The sequence below is a fragment of the Pseudorca crassidens genome, chromosome 3 (genome assembly GCF_039906515.1).
Source record: "Pseudorca crassidens isolate mPseCra1 chromosome 3, mPseCra1.hap1, whole genome shotgun sequence".
NCBI lineage: Eukaryota > Metazoa > Chordata > Mammalia > Artiodactyla > Delphinidae > Pseudorca > Pseudorca crassidens.
The window spans coordinates 97,932,907-97,949,387 of record NC_090298.1 but is presented as its reverse complement, the minus strand read 5'-3'; the positions used below and the strand labels follow the sequence as shown (position 1 = coordinate 97,949,387).

The 16,481-nt window shown below is 35.6% G+C and overlaps 1 protein-coding gene across 1 annotated transcript in view; it reads left to right on the top strand.

Annotated features, from left to right (window-relative positions):
* The window catches only part of DTWD2 (DTW domain containing 2), a 97,364-nt gene that overhangs the window by 72,070 nt on the left and 8,813 nt on the right, over positions 1–16,481 (top strand). The window contains exon 5 of the mRNA XM_067731505.1: positions 12,673–12,801. Coding sequence (XP_067587606.1) covers positions 12,673–12,801 — 129 coding nt within the window. The remainder of the gene's footprint in view (positions 1–12,672; positions 12,802–16,481) is intronic.

Below are 16,481 nucleotides of genomic sequence, written 5' to 3'. Positions count from 1 at the left end.
TGCTATACTTTGGAAGAGTTTGAGAAGGATGGGTGTTAGCTCTTCTCTAAATGTTGGATAGAATTCTCCTGTGAAGCCATCTGGTCCTGGGCTTTTGTTTGTTGGAAGACTTTTAATCACAGTTTCAATTTCTCTGCTTGTGATTGGTCTGTTTATATTTTCTATTTTTTCTTGGTTCAGTCTCAGAAGCTTGTGCTTTTCTAAGCCTTTGTCCATTTCTTCCAGGTTGTCCATTTTATTGGCATATAGTTGCTTCTAATAATCTCTCATGATCCTTTCTATTTCTGCAGTGTCACTTGTTACTTCTCCTTTTTCATTTCTAATTCTATTGGTTTGAGTCTTCTCCCTTTTTTTCTTGATGAGTCTGGCTAATGGTTTATCAATTTTGTTTATCTTCTCAAAGAACCAGCTTTTAGTTTTATTGATCTTTGCTTCAATAAGCAGTCATTTCCTTCATTTCTTTTTCATTTATTTCTGATCTGATCTTTATGATTTCTCCCCTTCTGCTAACTTTGGGGTATTTTTGTTCTTCATTCTCTAATTGCTTTAGATATAAGGGTTGTTTATTTGACATGTTTCTTGAGGTAGGATTGTATTTCTATAAACTTCCCTCTTAGATCTGCTTTTGCTGCATCCCATAGGTTTTGGGTCATTGTGTTTTCCTTGTCATTTGTTTCTAGGTACTTTCTGATTTCCTCTTTGATTTCTTCAGTGTTCTCTTGGCTATTTAGACATGTATTGTTTAGCCTCCATGTGTTTGTATTGTTTATACATTTTTTCCTGTAATTGATATCTAGTCTCATAGTGTTGTGGTTGGAAAAGAAACTTGATACAGTTTCAATTTTCTTATGTTTACCAAGGCTTGATTTGTGACCCAAGATATGATCTGTCCTGGAGAATGTTCCATGAGCACTTGAGAAGAAAGTGTATTCTGTTGTTTTTGGATGGCATGTCCTATAAATATCAATTAAGTCCATCTTGTTTAATGTATCATTTAAAGCTTGTGTTTCCTTATTTATTTTCATTTTCGATGATCTGTCCATTGGATGAAAGTGGGGTGTTAAAGTCCCCTACTCTGATTGTGTTACTGTTGATTTCCCCTTTTATGGCTGTTAGCATTTACCTTATGTATTGAGGTGCTCCTATGTTGGGTGCATAAATATTTACACTTGTTATATCTTCTTCTTAGATTGATCCCTTGATCATTATATAGTGTCCTTCTTTGTCTCTTGTAATAGTCTTTATTTTAAAGTCTATTTTGTTTGATATGAGAATTGCTACTCCAGCTTTCTTCTGATTTCCATTTGCATGGAATATCTTTTTCCATCCCCTCACTTTCAGTCTGTATGTGTCCCTAGGTCTGAAGTGGGTCTCTTGTAGACAGCATATATACGGGTCTTGTTTTTGTATCCATTCAGCCAGTCTGTGTCTTTTGGTTGTAGTGTTTAATCCATTTACATTTAAGGTAGTTATCAATATATATGTTCCTGTTACCATTTTCTTAATTGTTTTGTGTTTGTTGTTGTAGGTCTTTTCCTTCTCTTGTGTTTCCTGCCTAGAGAAGTTCCGTTAGCATTTGTTGTAGAGCTGGTTTGGTGGTGCTGAATTCTCTTAGCTTTTGCTTGTCTGTAAAGGTTTTAATTTCTTCGTTGAAGCTGAATGAGATCCTTGCTGGGTAGAGTAATCTTGGTTGTAGGTTTTCCCTTTCATAACTGTAAATATGTCCTGCCACTCCCTTCTGGCTTGCAGAATTTCTGCTGAAAGTTCAGCTGTTAACTTTGTGGGGATTCCCTTGTACGTTATTTGTTGCTTTCCCCATGCTGCTTTTAATATTTTTTCTTTGCATTTAATTTTTGATAGTTTGATTAATATGTGTCTTGGTGTGTTCCTCCTTGGATTTATCCTGTATGGGACTCTCTGTGCTTCTTGGTCTTGATTGACTATTTCTCTTCCCATATTAGGGAAGTTTTCAACTATAATCTCTTCATATATTTTATCAGTCCCTTTTTCTTTCTCCTTTTCTTCTGGGACCTTTATAGTTCGAATGTTGGTGCATTTAATGTTGTCCCAGAGGTCTCTGAGACTGTCCTCAATTCTTTTCATCCTTTTTTCTTTATTCTGCTCTGCAGTATTTATTTCCACTATTTTATCTTCCAGGTCACTTATCCATTCTTCTGCCTCAGTTATTCTGCTACTGATTCCTTCTAGAGAATTTTAAATTTCATTTATTGTGCTGTTCATCATTGTTTTTTTTCCCTTTAGTTCTTCTAGATCGTTTTTAAGCATTTCTCCGTTGTATTTCGAAGATTTTGGATCATTTTTACTGTCATTACTCTGAATTATTTTTCAGATCGACTGCCTATTTCCTCTTCATTTGTTTGGTCTGGTGCATTTTTACCTTGCTCTTTCATCTGCTGTGTGTTTCCCTGTCTTCTCACTTTGCTTAACTTACTGTGTTTGGGTCTCCTTTACGCAGACTGCAAGTTCGTAGTTCCCGTTGTTTTTGGTGTCTGCCTCCAATGGGTAAGGTTGGTTCAGTGGTTTGTTTAGGCTTCCTGGTAGAAAGGAGTGGTGCCTGTGTTCTGGCGGATGAGGCTGGATCTTCTCTTTCTGATGGGCAGGTCCACATCTGGTGGTATGTTTTGGGGTGTCTGTCACCTCATAATGATTTTAGGCAGCCTCTCTGCTAATCGGTGGGGTTGTGTTCCTCTCTTGCTAGTTGTTTGCATAGGGTGTCCAGCACTGTAGCTTGCTGGTTGTTGAGTGGAGCTGGTCTTAGCATTGAGATGGAGATCTCTGGGAGAGCTTTCGCCGTTTGATGTTACATCGGCCCCAGAGGTCTCTGGTTGACCAATGTCCTGAACTCAGCTCTCCCACCTCAGAGGCTCAGGCCTGACACCCGTCCAGAGCACCAAGACCCTGTCCGCCACTCGACTGCTAGTGTTGGAGGGTCTCTTGTGGAGGCGGGCGGTGGCTGTGGCTCACCGTGGAGACTAGGACACTGGCAACAGAAGTTCTGCAAAGTACTCCTTGGCATGAGCCCTCCCAGAGTCCACCATTAGCCCCACCGAAGAGCCCATGCCAGTGTTTTGATTAACCATCTAATAGAATTTTCCTTTAAGTCATTTGAAAAGTGAATGATAAGCTTTGGGGAAATTAAGTTTTAATTTGAAATCAGATCTTTTCCTACTGAATAGCAAAGAAATTCCTGTAATTTTTAAAGAATTCTTTACCTTGTGTTCTTTTCCCATATTATTTTTACTCTTCATTGCAGTTATCAGTCTTTCATCCCTTTTTTTGGGTGGTAATTTTTCAGCCTTATTTGTGTCAATAAAAACTAATTCACTTGTCAAATTCAGTATCTGACATTTATGCACATATTCTTCGTGCTACAAAGTTGACAGAATTATGTTATATTTCTGAGGGGAATATATTATATCATTAATGGCTGTTATGCAGGGTACTTGATGTTGTCCAAATTGTGTTTGAATGGATTTATTTAAGAAAGGCCAATTCACTTTTTGGATTTCACTAGCTCTATTAAATAATCTAAGAAAATAATTAACAGACATGGAGGCATCATGCACTCTGATTTCAAACTGTACTACAAAGCTGTAGTAATCAAAATTATACCGTGCTGGCACAAAAACAGACACATAGATCAAAGGAACAGAATAGACAAACCAGAAATAAACCCACACTTATATGGTCAATTAATCTATGACAAAGGGAGCAAAAATATACAATGGGGGTAAAGACAAACTCTTCAGTAAGTGATGTTGGCAAAGCTGGACAGCTATGTGCAAAAGAACGAAACTTAAGCCACTGTCTTACACCATCTATAAAAAATAAAGTCAAGTGGATTAAAGTCTAAATGTAGGACCTGAAAGCATAAAACTCCTAAAAGAAAGCATAGGCAGTATGCTCTTTGACATAGGTCTCAACAATATTTTTTTGGATCTGTCTTCTTAAGCAAGAGCAACAAAAGCAAAAGTAAACAAGTGGGACTACATCAAACTGAAAACCTTTTGCATAGTGAAGGTAACTATCAACTGAATGAAAAAGCCCCTTACTGAATGGGAGAAGACATTTTCAAATGACAAGTTCAATAAGGGGTTAATACACAAAATAGGTTAAAAAAAACTCATACAACTCAATATCAAAAAACCCAAACAATTTAATTTAAAAATGGGCAGAAGACATAAATAGATATTTTTTCAAAGAAGATGTACAAATAGCTAACAGGCACATGAAAAGATGCTCAACTTCTCTAGTCATCAGGGAAATGCAATCCAAACCAAAATGAAATGATTACCTCACACCTTTCAGAGTGGCTGTTATCAAGAAGACAAGTAATAAAAAGCGTTGGCAAGCATGTGGAGAAAAGGGAACCCTGGTACAATGTTGATAGGAATGTACATTGGTACGGATGCTATGGAAAACAAAAAATTAAAAAATGGAACTGCCGTATGGCTCAGCAGTTTCACTTCTGGGTATTTAACTGAAAATAACAAAAGCACTAATTAAAGAAGATATATGCATACCAGTGTTCATTGTAACATTATTTACAATAGCCAAGATATGGAAGCAACCTAATTGTCTGTGAAAAGATGAATGGATAAAGAATATGTGGTATATATACACAATGGAATATTACTTAACCATAAAAAGAACAAAATCTTGCCATTTGTGACAAAATGGATGGACCTAGAGGGTATTATGCTAAGTGAAATAAGACAGAGAAAGACCAGTACTGTGTGATATCACTTTTTTATTTTTATTTTCGGCCACTCTGTGTGGCTAGCAGGATCTTAGTTCCCCAAGCAGGGATTGAACCTGGGCCATGGCAGTGAAAGTGCTGAGTCCTAACCACTGGACCGCCAGGGAATTCCCCTGTGTGAATCTAAAAAACAAAACAAACATAATAAAATAGAAACAGACTCATAGATACAGAGAACTAACTGGTGATTGCCAGAGGGGAGGTGGGTAAAGGGATGGGCAAAATAAGTGAAGAAGATTAAGAGGTACAAACTTCCAGCTATGAAATAACAAAGTTATGGAGATATAATGTACAACATAGGGAATATTGTCAATAATATTGTAATAACTTTGTATGGTGACAGATGTTAACTATCCTTATCCTGGTGATCATTTTGGTGTAAAATGATCAAAGGTAATAAAAGGTATAAAAATATCAAATCACTATGTTGTACACCTGAAACTATTTAACATTGTAAGTTAATTATACTTCAGTTAAAAAAATTGTGATATTCTGCAACTCATAATTTCTTATCATTTAAGTATTCTGTACTCTGTATTCTTCAAAGGAACATAGCACCCTATTGTTAGCCAATTCTTTTTTATGTCCGTCTGCCAGTTTTACTGTCATAAAATCAATTAAACATTACAGATAAGTTACACATGTGCAGAGGTAGAAGAAGATGAGAAAATATATTGAAAATAATAGGCAGATAAAAGAGTCATGCAAGGTCATTCAAGAAATGAAAAAATTTCATTTTAAAAGTATTTTCAAAAATCATTATAAATTCTTGGTCTGTCTCTTCTGTTACATAGTGTTGTTTGGGAATGTTTTAAAGAAATATCAAAGATTTAGATACAAGATTCAATACTTTGGGAATTATTGCACATTTTAATGATGCTTAGATCATGTACTTAAAGGGCAAAAGAGTAAAATATGAATATTTTCCTTGTATATAAATTATATCTTTAATGAAAATATTTCTGCCTTTTTCAGGATTCTTACTGTTAGGAATATTTTATTTATCTGGCAATGTAACTTGTTCTCTGTTATTCAGTGAAACTCCTTTCTGGTTCTTTCTCCTGCTTCTAAGACTGCTTTTTCTCTACCTGTTCAATAGCTTTTCTTCTTCCATCCTGTAAAATTTGACATTCTTCTAGCTCTAAATTTTATCTTATCCCTCACTCTTGGTCAGGCTACTCATCTGGCTTTATTGCGATAAAGCTGAGTTGCTTCACACTTATTCCTTAGATTGTGAAGAAAGCATTGTAAATCATCACTAGCACTATCCTGGTTAACATCAGTAGCATCAGTACCACCCTCATCAACATCTTTGCCTGTATTGCCTGCTTACTGTATGGCAGGCATTGCTGAGCACTTCACATATATTAGCATCTTAAAGGACAATCATTCTTTTTTTTTTGCGGTACGCGGGCCTCTCACTGTTGTGGCCTCTCCCGTTGCGTAGCACAGGCTCTGGACGTGCAGGCTCAGCGGCCATGACTCACAAGCCCAGCCGCTCCACGGCATGTGGGATCCTCCCTGACCGGGGCACGAACCCGCGCCCCCTGCATCGGCAGGCGGACACTCAACCACTGCGCCCCCAGGGAAGCCTGAGCACAATCATTCTTTAAGGTTGTTAATGTTTTAGGCTCTGAGAGTTTAAATCTTGTTTGAGGTCATACTACTATTATGTAGAGTTAATAATTTCCTTTCTTATGCTTTTAGTTACTGTGCTTTTCTGTCTCCCAATTCATGCACATTATTTTAATTCAAGGTTATAGAAAAGTGTTGTTAATAAAGTAAAAGAGTGTACAATTTAACTCAGTAAATTTTAAAATAAAAATTTTATGTGACAAATTGAACTTATGAAGTAATTGTTTAATGTGTGCTTTATTTCACACCTAGGCTAATTTATGATTTATTTTCCAATAGCTGTTTATAAAGCCATGACAGCTTTTGAAATGAGTAGAAATGATAATTGTTAAATGAAATTTATCTTTGGTGAGAAAATGTTTCACTAGCAAGACATTATAAAATTGGTTATTACTTAGGTGAGACTAGTAAATCAATTTCTAATATCCTAAGTCAGTTTCTGTTCTAAGTTTCCTAATAAAGGATATAAATTGATGTAAGCCCAGTATGAATAAATGCATACATGTAGACATGCTTAGTTTGGACAATTTCAATTTCAGGAGATATCACAAAAGTTAGTTTCTATAGCATTATTCAACAGAGACTCGTCTCCATTAAGTATTGCTGAGGAAAATAGCAGCAGAAAGTAATGCCAAGACGTGTAATCTATAGTCATATTCTTCTTTCTGGCTTGTTTAATGGTGTAATGTTTTGTTAATTTACTGAAATCACTCTGAAGTTATTGTAGGCAATGATGTTTTTTTGTTTTTTAAACTTTTTTGGCTGCGTTGGGTCTTCGTTGCTGCGTGCGGTCTTTCTCTAGTTGCAGCGAGTGGGGGCTACTCTGTTGCGGTGCGCGGGCTTCTCATTGCAGTGGCTTCTCTTGTTGTGCAGCACAGGCTCTAGGTGCGTGGGCTTCAGTAGTTGTGGCATGTGGGCTCAGTAGTTGTGGTTCACGGGCTCCAGAGCACAGGCTCAGTAGTTGTGGCACATGGATTTAGTTGCTCCGTGGCATGTGGGATCTTCCCGGACCAGGGCTCGAACCCGTGTCCTCTGCATTGGCAGGCAGATTCTTAACCACTGCGCCACCAGGGGTGGTAGCCAATAATCTTAAGGAATTTTTGTTTTCATGCCTCTATTCTTTTTTTTTTAAAGAGGAAGCTTAAAAACTCAGATAAAACTTTTTTTATTTAAGAGAAATTATTATATTTCAATATTATTTTAAACTTTAATTCTGTCATTCTAAACTTTTTAAAAGAATAATTATGCCTGGGAACATGGAGATTACTATTTGACTTATAAAGATAACTTCCAATTCTGTGATCTCATGAATCTATGTGTTTTTACTTTCCTTCTCTAGATATTTCCATACCCATAGTTCTCAGTGACTTCAGATATGCACTACTTGGAGTTATGTGGTAGATTAAATATTTTTATTAGTAGGAAAAAACACTAGTCAAGATATTTGATTAAATATGTCACTCAACAGAATTTTAATTTTGTATCATTATTTAGATTTGCTTAAATTTGAAATTTGTAAGTGCATAATTTTTAGGCTTCTGAATTGTATGTTTGCATTTTTAACATCAAAGTTTTTGTGTGTTGGAAAAGCAATGTGTAACTTTAATTATCATTTTAATGTGTAAGAAAGTACTAAATTTTAAACCCAATGTGTTCGTTCTACAAGTTCTTTGGTAATTTTGGAATTGTGCTTTACCATAGAAACTGTTATGAAATGAAGTTTCTCAGGTCAACTCAGAAAAAAAAATTTAAACAATAATGTGTTTTGGAAGTAGCACAATATTATCATTTTATCTATAACTAATGCCCCCTTTAACCTTATTTTTATCAAATTTTCTGAGTTTCAACATTAATCCTGGAATCTTAACTTTCTATAAAAACTTTACAGGCTTCACAGTGTGGGAAGATGGGAGCAAGACATAGATATTGATATGTGTGAGAAACTTTCATTCTTGAGAAGACTCCTCCCCCTTTATCATTTTTTTTTTTACACTCTGTTCATAAGACCCCTAAAATTATTCAGGAGTCCCTCAGCCTTGCTTTCCAGCAGAATAGCTTTGTTTTATTTGTTTAATATGTTGGGATTTTCTTAAGAATTCATCCATTTAATTATTAGCCTAGTTATGAAGAGCTCAAGCTCTCAAAGAAGACTATAAATTCATTTACCTGCTTTACCATGATTGATTTTGGAACGTTGGGTAAGTTACTTCACCTCTCTGTACTTTGGTTTCCTCATCTGTAAAATGGAGATAATAGTACTTCATAGGTTCTTTGCGAGAATTAAATGAGACAATATATGTACATTTTCTAGAATAGCACTTACTGTCCAAGTGCATGAGACTTTGCATATAAGTGGTTAAGTCTCTGTTCAAACTGGCAACTGTCTGATGCCAAAGCTGGACTCTTATCACTATTAGATCATAGTTTTGAACTAAACTGAGGAAATTAAAGGAATGAAGTGGATTGAGGGATTGGGGCTAGAAGAAAAGATTTAGTACCACTCCTTCAAAGGGCAGCTCATAAGCTCAGATACTGATTCTCGTTTGTGAAAGATCATAGAAAAAAGGGTGCTTCAGAAAGGAGGGTTTTTATGTGTGTCTTCCACTGGTAAGGAATTCAGAATGTTAGTAAAAAGAATTTTTTTAGCTTGTTCTAGACTAGGGTTGTTTCAGAAAGCCTGCAAAATAGATTGATTTTCCTAGAAACCTTTAAGGAAGCTGATCAACTGATTAGAATGTCTTGTGACTGTTAATAATTAAGTGAGGAGCACAATAGTTTTATATAATAATGAAACTTGTCTTAAAAGAGCCTGAGAACAGATAACACGTAATCACCATCAGATTATAAAAATACAGCATTTGTTGGGTGTGTGTGTGTGTGGAGATGATTAAAATTTTAATTTTGAGGTCTTTTTTAGTTTATTTTTCTTGACAAAAGAATTAACTATATTATAGTAAATTATTTTAAAGACATATGTTATGCAAACATAAGCCATGGCATGTTAATCCTTTGGATAGTTTTTTGAGTCCTAAAGGTCATTACTAAACCACTGAACATGCTATGACTTCCACACTATTAATGACACAAATCACAAAAATAGCTAAAGGTCTATCTAGGAAGGAGACATTTGGAAAAACCCTTTTAAAAAGCATCTGAACAGTGATCATAGCTGTCAAACTGTTATCTGGTATATTTATATATTAAATATATATTTAATGGAAGAAAATAAAGGAAGGCATTAACAACAAAAGAATTTTAAGGAATTCAAATTTTAGCCAATCCAGAGAATCAGTGGAAAAGTTCTGAAGCTCAGTCTAGAAGTCAAATTTGGATGAGTTGGCTCTTTCTAAAATGGGAGTTATATTATAGGCTTACAACCTATACCAGTAGAATTCTGAACCAACCAATGATACTCCTGTTCCTAAAGAAGTCACATTAAGAGCACTCAGACAACTTCTACCCATGGAGAACCAACTTCCAAGAAGATCAAAATTATTGAAGCATTCTTTGCATCAGCATGGCTTCCAAAAATTGGAAATGAAGATTGTATATAATAATTGTACATAATATATTAACAATAATGATATATAATTAATGTAGCATTAAAATTACATATACATTATATGATCTTGGGATTGATCACTAAAAAATAGGTTTTAATACCATCAGGTCCAGCTATCTGATTTTTATCAAGTGAGCAGAAACTGAGAAACTAAATGACTGAAATTAAGTGATTAATTATTGTCAACTTTGATATAATAATATTGGTCTTTCAGTAGTTCCTCTTTCTACATACCATACTTTCATCATATGTTAATTTTTTTCATTTCTTATAATAGTTAATTTTGCCTTGGATTTTCTTGAACACTTATTCATGAAGATGAGACAGTTTCTGAAAAATTATGATGCTTGTGACTTCTCAAGAAGATGGATCAACAGGGCTTCTTTTTAGTCTTGCTCATTTACTCACTGAATTAAGTGTGTGATGAAGGTGATATAGCACGTAAGCGTAAAAGGAGGTGCCGTGAGATCACATTAGCATGCTTTAATAACAGGTATCCTAATAATATGACAGATCTTAGTTATATATACTCTTTTAATATATCCAGTTACTAGGTAACTCCCAGAGAGATGATTTGTGAAGCATATTTTGAAGTCTTTTAACAAATGATATATTTCAAATTCTGTTTTCATACAGCCATGTGAGCCACAGTAAGAAATAAAACACCCTCCCGAAATAACAAATTTCTTTTAAAAATCAAATTAATTCCAGTAAACAAAATCCACTGTGAATTTTGCATGTTTTCCAAAGGTTTTGTTTTAATCAGATGCTTGTTATAAATTCTTCCAGTGATGACTTGGAATTAAGTATTGAAAGCAGTAGTTGTCTGTACTCTGTTCTACTAGTTGACCTGATGAAATATCAAAGCTTTTAGTAATTACAATTAATCAACATCATGAATTATTCTTACAGTTATTTAAACATAGGCTTTCTTTTATCATTATACATGTTTCTCAACCGTTTCCTTCCATCTCTTTCTCTCCCTGCATCTATTTTTCATCTTGTCCATTGGTAGAAATGCAGAGTAATTTAAATATGATATCTAAAATATAATTAGTCAAATATGCTTTAAATAATATATTCCAAAATCATATATAGGGCAATACATTCTATAGTGAATCTTTTATGATGCCCACTTTGTTTCCCTCTCTCTCTCCCTCCCCCTTCTCCCCTCATCTCTTTTTGAGGAAGGAAAGGAAACAAGTTGTAGAGGATAATTTTTTGAACAAAAAGCAATCAGAGTGGAAAAACCATATTTCCCATCACATATCCTTAAATGTGATTTTGGTCAGAGTGTGGGCTTTATGAGTGTAAGTTTACTTGAGTTTCATTTAATTAAAGTCGGAATCAAAGGGCCAAAATGCTGACATTCAGTTTTCTATTGCCTTTCTCATGTCTGACTCTATCTCAGCTAAAATATTATCTCGATGGAGAAAAGTATCTGTAGTATGCTTCTTTTATCTAAAAAGAGGATATATATATGTATGTGTGTGTGTGTGTGTGTTGGTATGTGTGTGTATCTCTGTGTGTTTATATAGATTTACACCCACACAGACATAATGCTTATCAGTTTAAGAAATAATAGAGGAATAAACCAGAAAATAAAATATCCCAATCGTCAGTTCTCCAAAGTGATTAAAACATTTTCACTTCCACTTCAATGTATGAGAGTTTCATTTACTCTATCCTCATTTGGTGGTGTTAGTCTTTTCGATGTTAACTGTTCTAGTGAGTGAAATGTTATCTCCTTATGATTTTATTTTATTTTATTTTAATTTATTTATTTTTTATTGTGTTGGGTCTTCATTGCTGCACACGGACTTTCTCTAGTTGCGGTGAGCGGGGGCTACTCTTCATTGCAGTGTAAGGGCTTCTCATTGTGGTGGCTTCTCTTGTTGCAGAGCATGGGCTCTAGGTGCACGGGCTTCAGTAGCTGTGGCTCACGGACTCTAGAGCGCAGGCTCAGTAGTTGTGGCGCATGGGCTTAGTTGCTCCGTGGCATGTGGGATCTTCCCGGACCAGGGCTCGAACCCATGTCCCCTGCATTGGCAGGTGGATTCTCAACCACTGCGCCACCAGGGAAGCCCCTCATTGTGATTTTAATTTACATTAAATCATGTTGAGCCCTTTTACATGTACCTATTTGCTACTTGTATATCTTCTTTTGTGCAGTGTCTGTTCACTCTTTTTGCCCACTGGGAGGGGGTTATTAGTCTTTTTATTTTTGATTTGTAGGAATTTGTATATATTTTGAATACATTTTCTTTGTCAGATGTATAACTATCCTCTTGCTTCTATTTAACAAAACAATAATAAAAGGATATTATGTATAGAAGATATTGATACATTTAATATTTATAAACTGGCAATTTTGGAAGGAAATTAGAGTAATTAGTATTTAAAATACAGATCTTAAGGGCTTCCCTGGTGGCACAGTGGTTGAGAGTCTGCCTGCCGATGGAGGGGACATGGGTTCGTGCCCTGGTCCAGGAGGATCCCACATACCGCGGAGCGGCTGGGCCCGTGAGCCATGGCCGCTGAGCCTGCGCGTCCGGAGCCTGTGCTCCGCAACGGGAGAGGCCACAACAGTGAGAGGCCCCCGTACTGCAAAAATAAAATAAAATAAAATAAAAAACAGACCTTATAGTTTTAAACTTAAAAGAAAAATTACATTCTATTCTGTTTTTGATTTCAGGTGCAATTAAAAACCAGCATTTCTAGTCAGTATGTAATTCGGGCGCAACCAACTAATAGGTGCCTTTCTACACTGGAGTGTGCAGCTGTTGCTCTTTCTATCTTGGAGAAAAATAATTACATACAAGAGGTATGTCTTTGGAAAGTTACATAGTTTTTGAAAGTAGGAGTTTTTTGTCTAGAAAATTTAAAATGCATAACTTGTTAAATTTGTAACTTAAGTGACAAGTAGACTGTATCTGTGATAGAAATTTGTGCACTTTTATAACCTTCCTTTCCCCTCTGGTGTTTCTCTGTTAGTTTAACGTTCCAGATTGCATTATTTAAATATTCATTCTAAGCTGTGCAAACAGCATTTGTAATATGCTAAATTGTTTTTAAGTAGCATAACATTAAATATAGTTTTTTTGGGCTAGATATGTCTTTCAGTAGTCTGTATTTCTGTTTTAGTCTTTCGTGTTCTCTTGTACTAGACTTTTTATTTAAAAGAACATTTTACAGCAAGATTTTTTCCATTGGTGCTTTTATTCAAGGAGATATACCAACTTCCTGTTTATCTTATTAACCTTGCTTAGGGTATAAAAAGATATAATTTTTCTTGAGAAAAAAGCCTACAGAATATGAAAAGGTTATAACCTGCAATCAACATTTTATTTAATTTCCATGGAAGCCTGATGATTTCATATATAATTCATAATCATTAGTAAATAATAATGTTTCAGTGAGCTCACCAACATCTCAACCTTTTAGAACATGTAAGAAACTTTCCATTTATGACAAGAGAAAAAAATAGCAAACTAAATGGAGTTTTATAACTCCCTCCTCTAACACACACACACACACACACACACACACACACACACACACACACACACACACAGTATGCTCTTTCCTGCCTTCTTTCTGTCTTTCTCATTATACACCATGGTTTCTATTATAAAAGTGTGCCTTAGCCATGAGGGAAATTCCAATAATGGATAAAAGCTTAGGTCAGAGTAACTGGGTAAGTGGATTAGTTACCAAGAAAAAGAACAAAAGACCTCCAAAGCAAGGGGAGTTAAAGAATGCCAGAAGAAGCATTGAATTGCCCTTTTCCTCTCCCCTACCCTAAGCCATGGTATGTTTCAGAGTTGGAGACTTTCTTCTTTTGAAAGAAGTAGGCTTTCATGAGTAGGCTATTTTTGTGTGTATCTGTGTGAGTAGACTTAGTTTTGGGTCTAGGCAATTTCTCTTTCTCTCTTTTGAGGGAAAAAATGCGTGAGGGATCCTAAATCCTTCCTCCAAATGACCAGGGAGTGTTCTCAGACTCTTTTTTCTCCCCTCTGACTTTATCAGCTACTCCCATGTACCTTCCATCAATATAACACTTAATATACCCCTATACTTTTCTCTCTGTTTTGTTTATTAACCATCATCTGTGTATGTTCTTCAGCAGAAAACAACATTATTTTTAGTTGTCTTAAAGGAAAGATGGAACCCAAGGCTGTTGTTTAAGCTTGCTTTCTGTACAGTCTCTGTATTTTCCTTTTTGTTGATGTAAAATCCTAGGATCAGCCAACATCAGACACAGGCCTCATTAAAAGTTTAAATCTTGAGGGAAAAATATAATGGTCTTTGGCTATAAATTTAACATTTCGTTCCTCTTCTTCTTTTGGTTGATAAAAAGAATCTTCTATGGATTTATATTTATTATTCCCACAATTGGAATTGGATCTTTACTGCATTCCTAAACAGAAGCTTTAATGTTGGTAACGGTGGTGTTTTAGTAGTAGTAGTTATAGTATAATAGGGCTAGGGTTTGGCATAGGGTTTGTACTACTACTGCTACTACAAATGCTGCTACTGCTCCCCCCTTTCCAGCTTTATTAGATATATTATTCTGATATTAATTAATGTACTGTCACAGCAGGAAACCTGTCTTATGTTTTTAGTATAATATCTTACAACAGGCAGAGTTTAAGAGACAGAAGGGTATAAGGATCTATCATCTCTTCAGCTTTTGGAGCTTTTATTTTTTTCTGTGGATCAAGTTGAACATAAAATCCCAAAGCAAAAGTGGGGTCCTGGAGTTCTCATTCTTTTTGCTTTGGTCACCAGGAGTGGTTATACTATAGTGACCAGGAGTAGAAGAAGGTTGTTTGATAATCAGACATGTGATTTGGGAGGTGCTGATAAGATGGTCGCAGGAACATGAGCAGAAAAAAAGCATATGAAACATCCCAAGTTGCTTATTATTACATCTGGCAAACAATTAGCTTTCTTAGTGGGGGAACACCAAGTCCAGCTTGTTTAAATATAGCTACAATAAAAAAATTAGTACATTCTTCTGAACATCTGCTCTGAAATAGGTGTTTTCTTTCCTTCCTGGGGAGGAAAGCTATAACATGCCTTTTCCCCCCAATAACCTTTTATTAGGGGCATCCTAATAAAACCTTAAGATGATGGGGAGAGTAGTAATTTTTCAGCTGGCTTCATTCTGTAGAGGTAGGGCTCCTCAAAATAAAGAACTTGGCATAGAATGGCCTTCTTAGTCTGTTGATTCTTTCTCTTCCTTTATTCTTGAGCAGTTTTCAGTCACTTGGAGATAGCATGATATGAGTTTTGAAGCAAGTTTGAGTTAAAACTTTATCACTTATCATCAGCAGTTTTTGCCAAAAGACAATTCATGTAATCTCTTTGTTTTTGTTTTCTTATCTGCAATATACAAAAAATAGTTACCTCATAATATTGTTACGAGAATCGAATGGGGTAATGTATGTTAATTGCCTGACACCGGGCTCTCAAGAAGAGTTCACCTTTTTGCCTTTCCTCGCCTCTGATTCTTGTCTATAGATTGACAGAAAAATTGAACTGAAAGTTGGTGATTTTCATTTTGCCATTATAGTATGTACCAGGGTTACTCATACCTTGGAAGCCTTATGAACTTTTGTAACTAGACGTGGCAAAGCTTTGTGCTGTAACCTAAATGTCTTAACTCTACTCATCACCAGTAGTTGTTAATAACGGTCTTTTGAAACTGTCACGTTGCATCTATAGACAGAGGATTTACAGAACACTGATTTTCCCCCAAATAAACTTTTAGAAACTAATTTTGTAAGTAGAGGATTTTCTTTGTTCTTCTGAACCAGTAAACCTCTCATATAGTTTCACATTGCCCCAAATATAATGTTATGAATGTAAAGAGAAACATTATCATTTATTATCAATCAAGTTATATGCTAAGCATTTTAAATGTATCATGTGAGTGCACCATAATCATAACCTTATAAGATGGACATAATATTCCTCACTTTACAGATGAAGAAAACGAGGGGAAGAGAGGTTAACTTATCTGGGAACACATAGCTAGTAAGTGATTGCATCAAAACCCCCAAATCAGAATGGCATAACACACTGTCTGTACAGTGGGATTGCCAGGGGGACCGCTGCTAATTATAGTCACTTAGGGATCCAGGCTGATGGATGCACCATCTAGACACATCACTCTACTTTAATTAAGGAAGGAATAAAGAGAGGTGGGGAATCATACACCACTATTAAAACATCTGCCCAGAGGTGACACACAGTATTTGTGCTCACATTTCATTAACCAAGTCAAGTTATATGGCCATGCCTAACTTCAGAGGGGCTAGAAAATGCAGTCTGATCATGTATCATGAAAGAGGACTGATGTATTTGTGAACAGCCCTAGTGACTACCACAGATCTATCTCCAAAATTCATTGTCTTAGTTACTCAGAAAATTGATAGAATCTTATCTTCGGGAAGTAAAAGTTGGAGGCCCTTAATCAGAGGAGTATTAATACTCTTC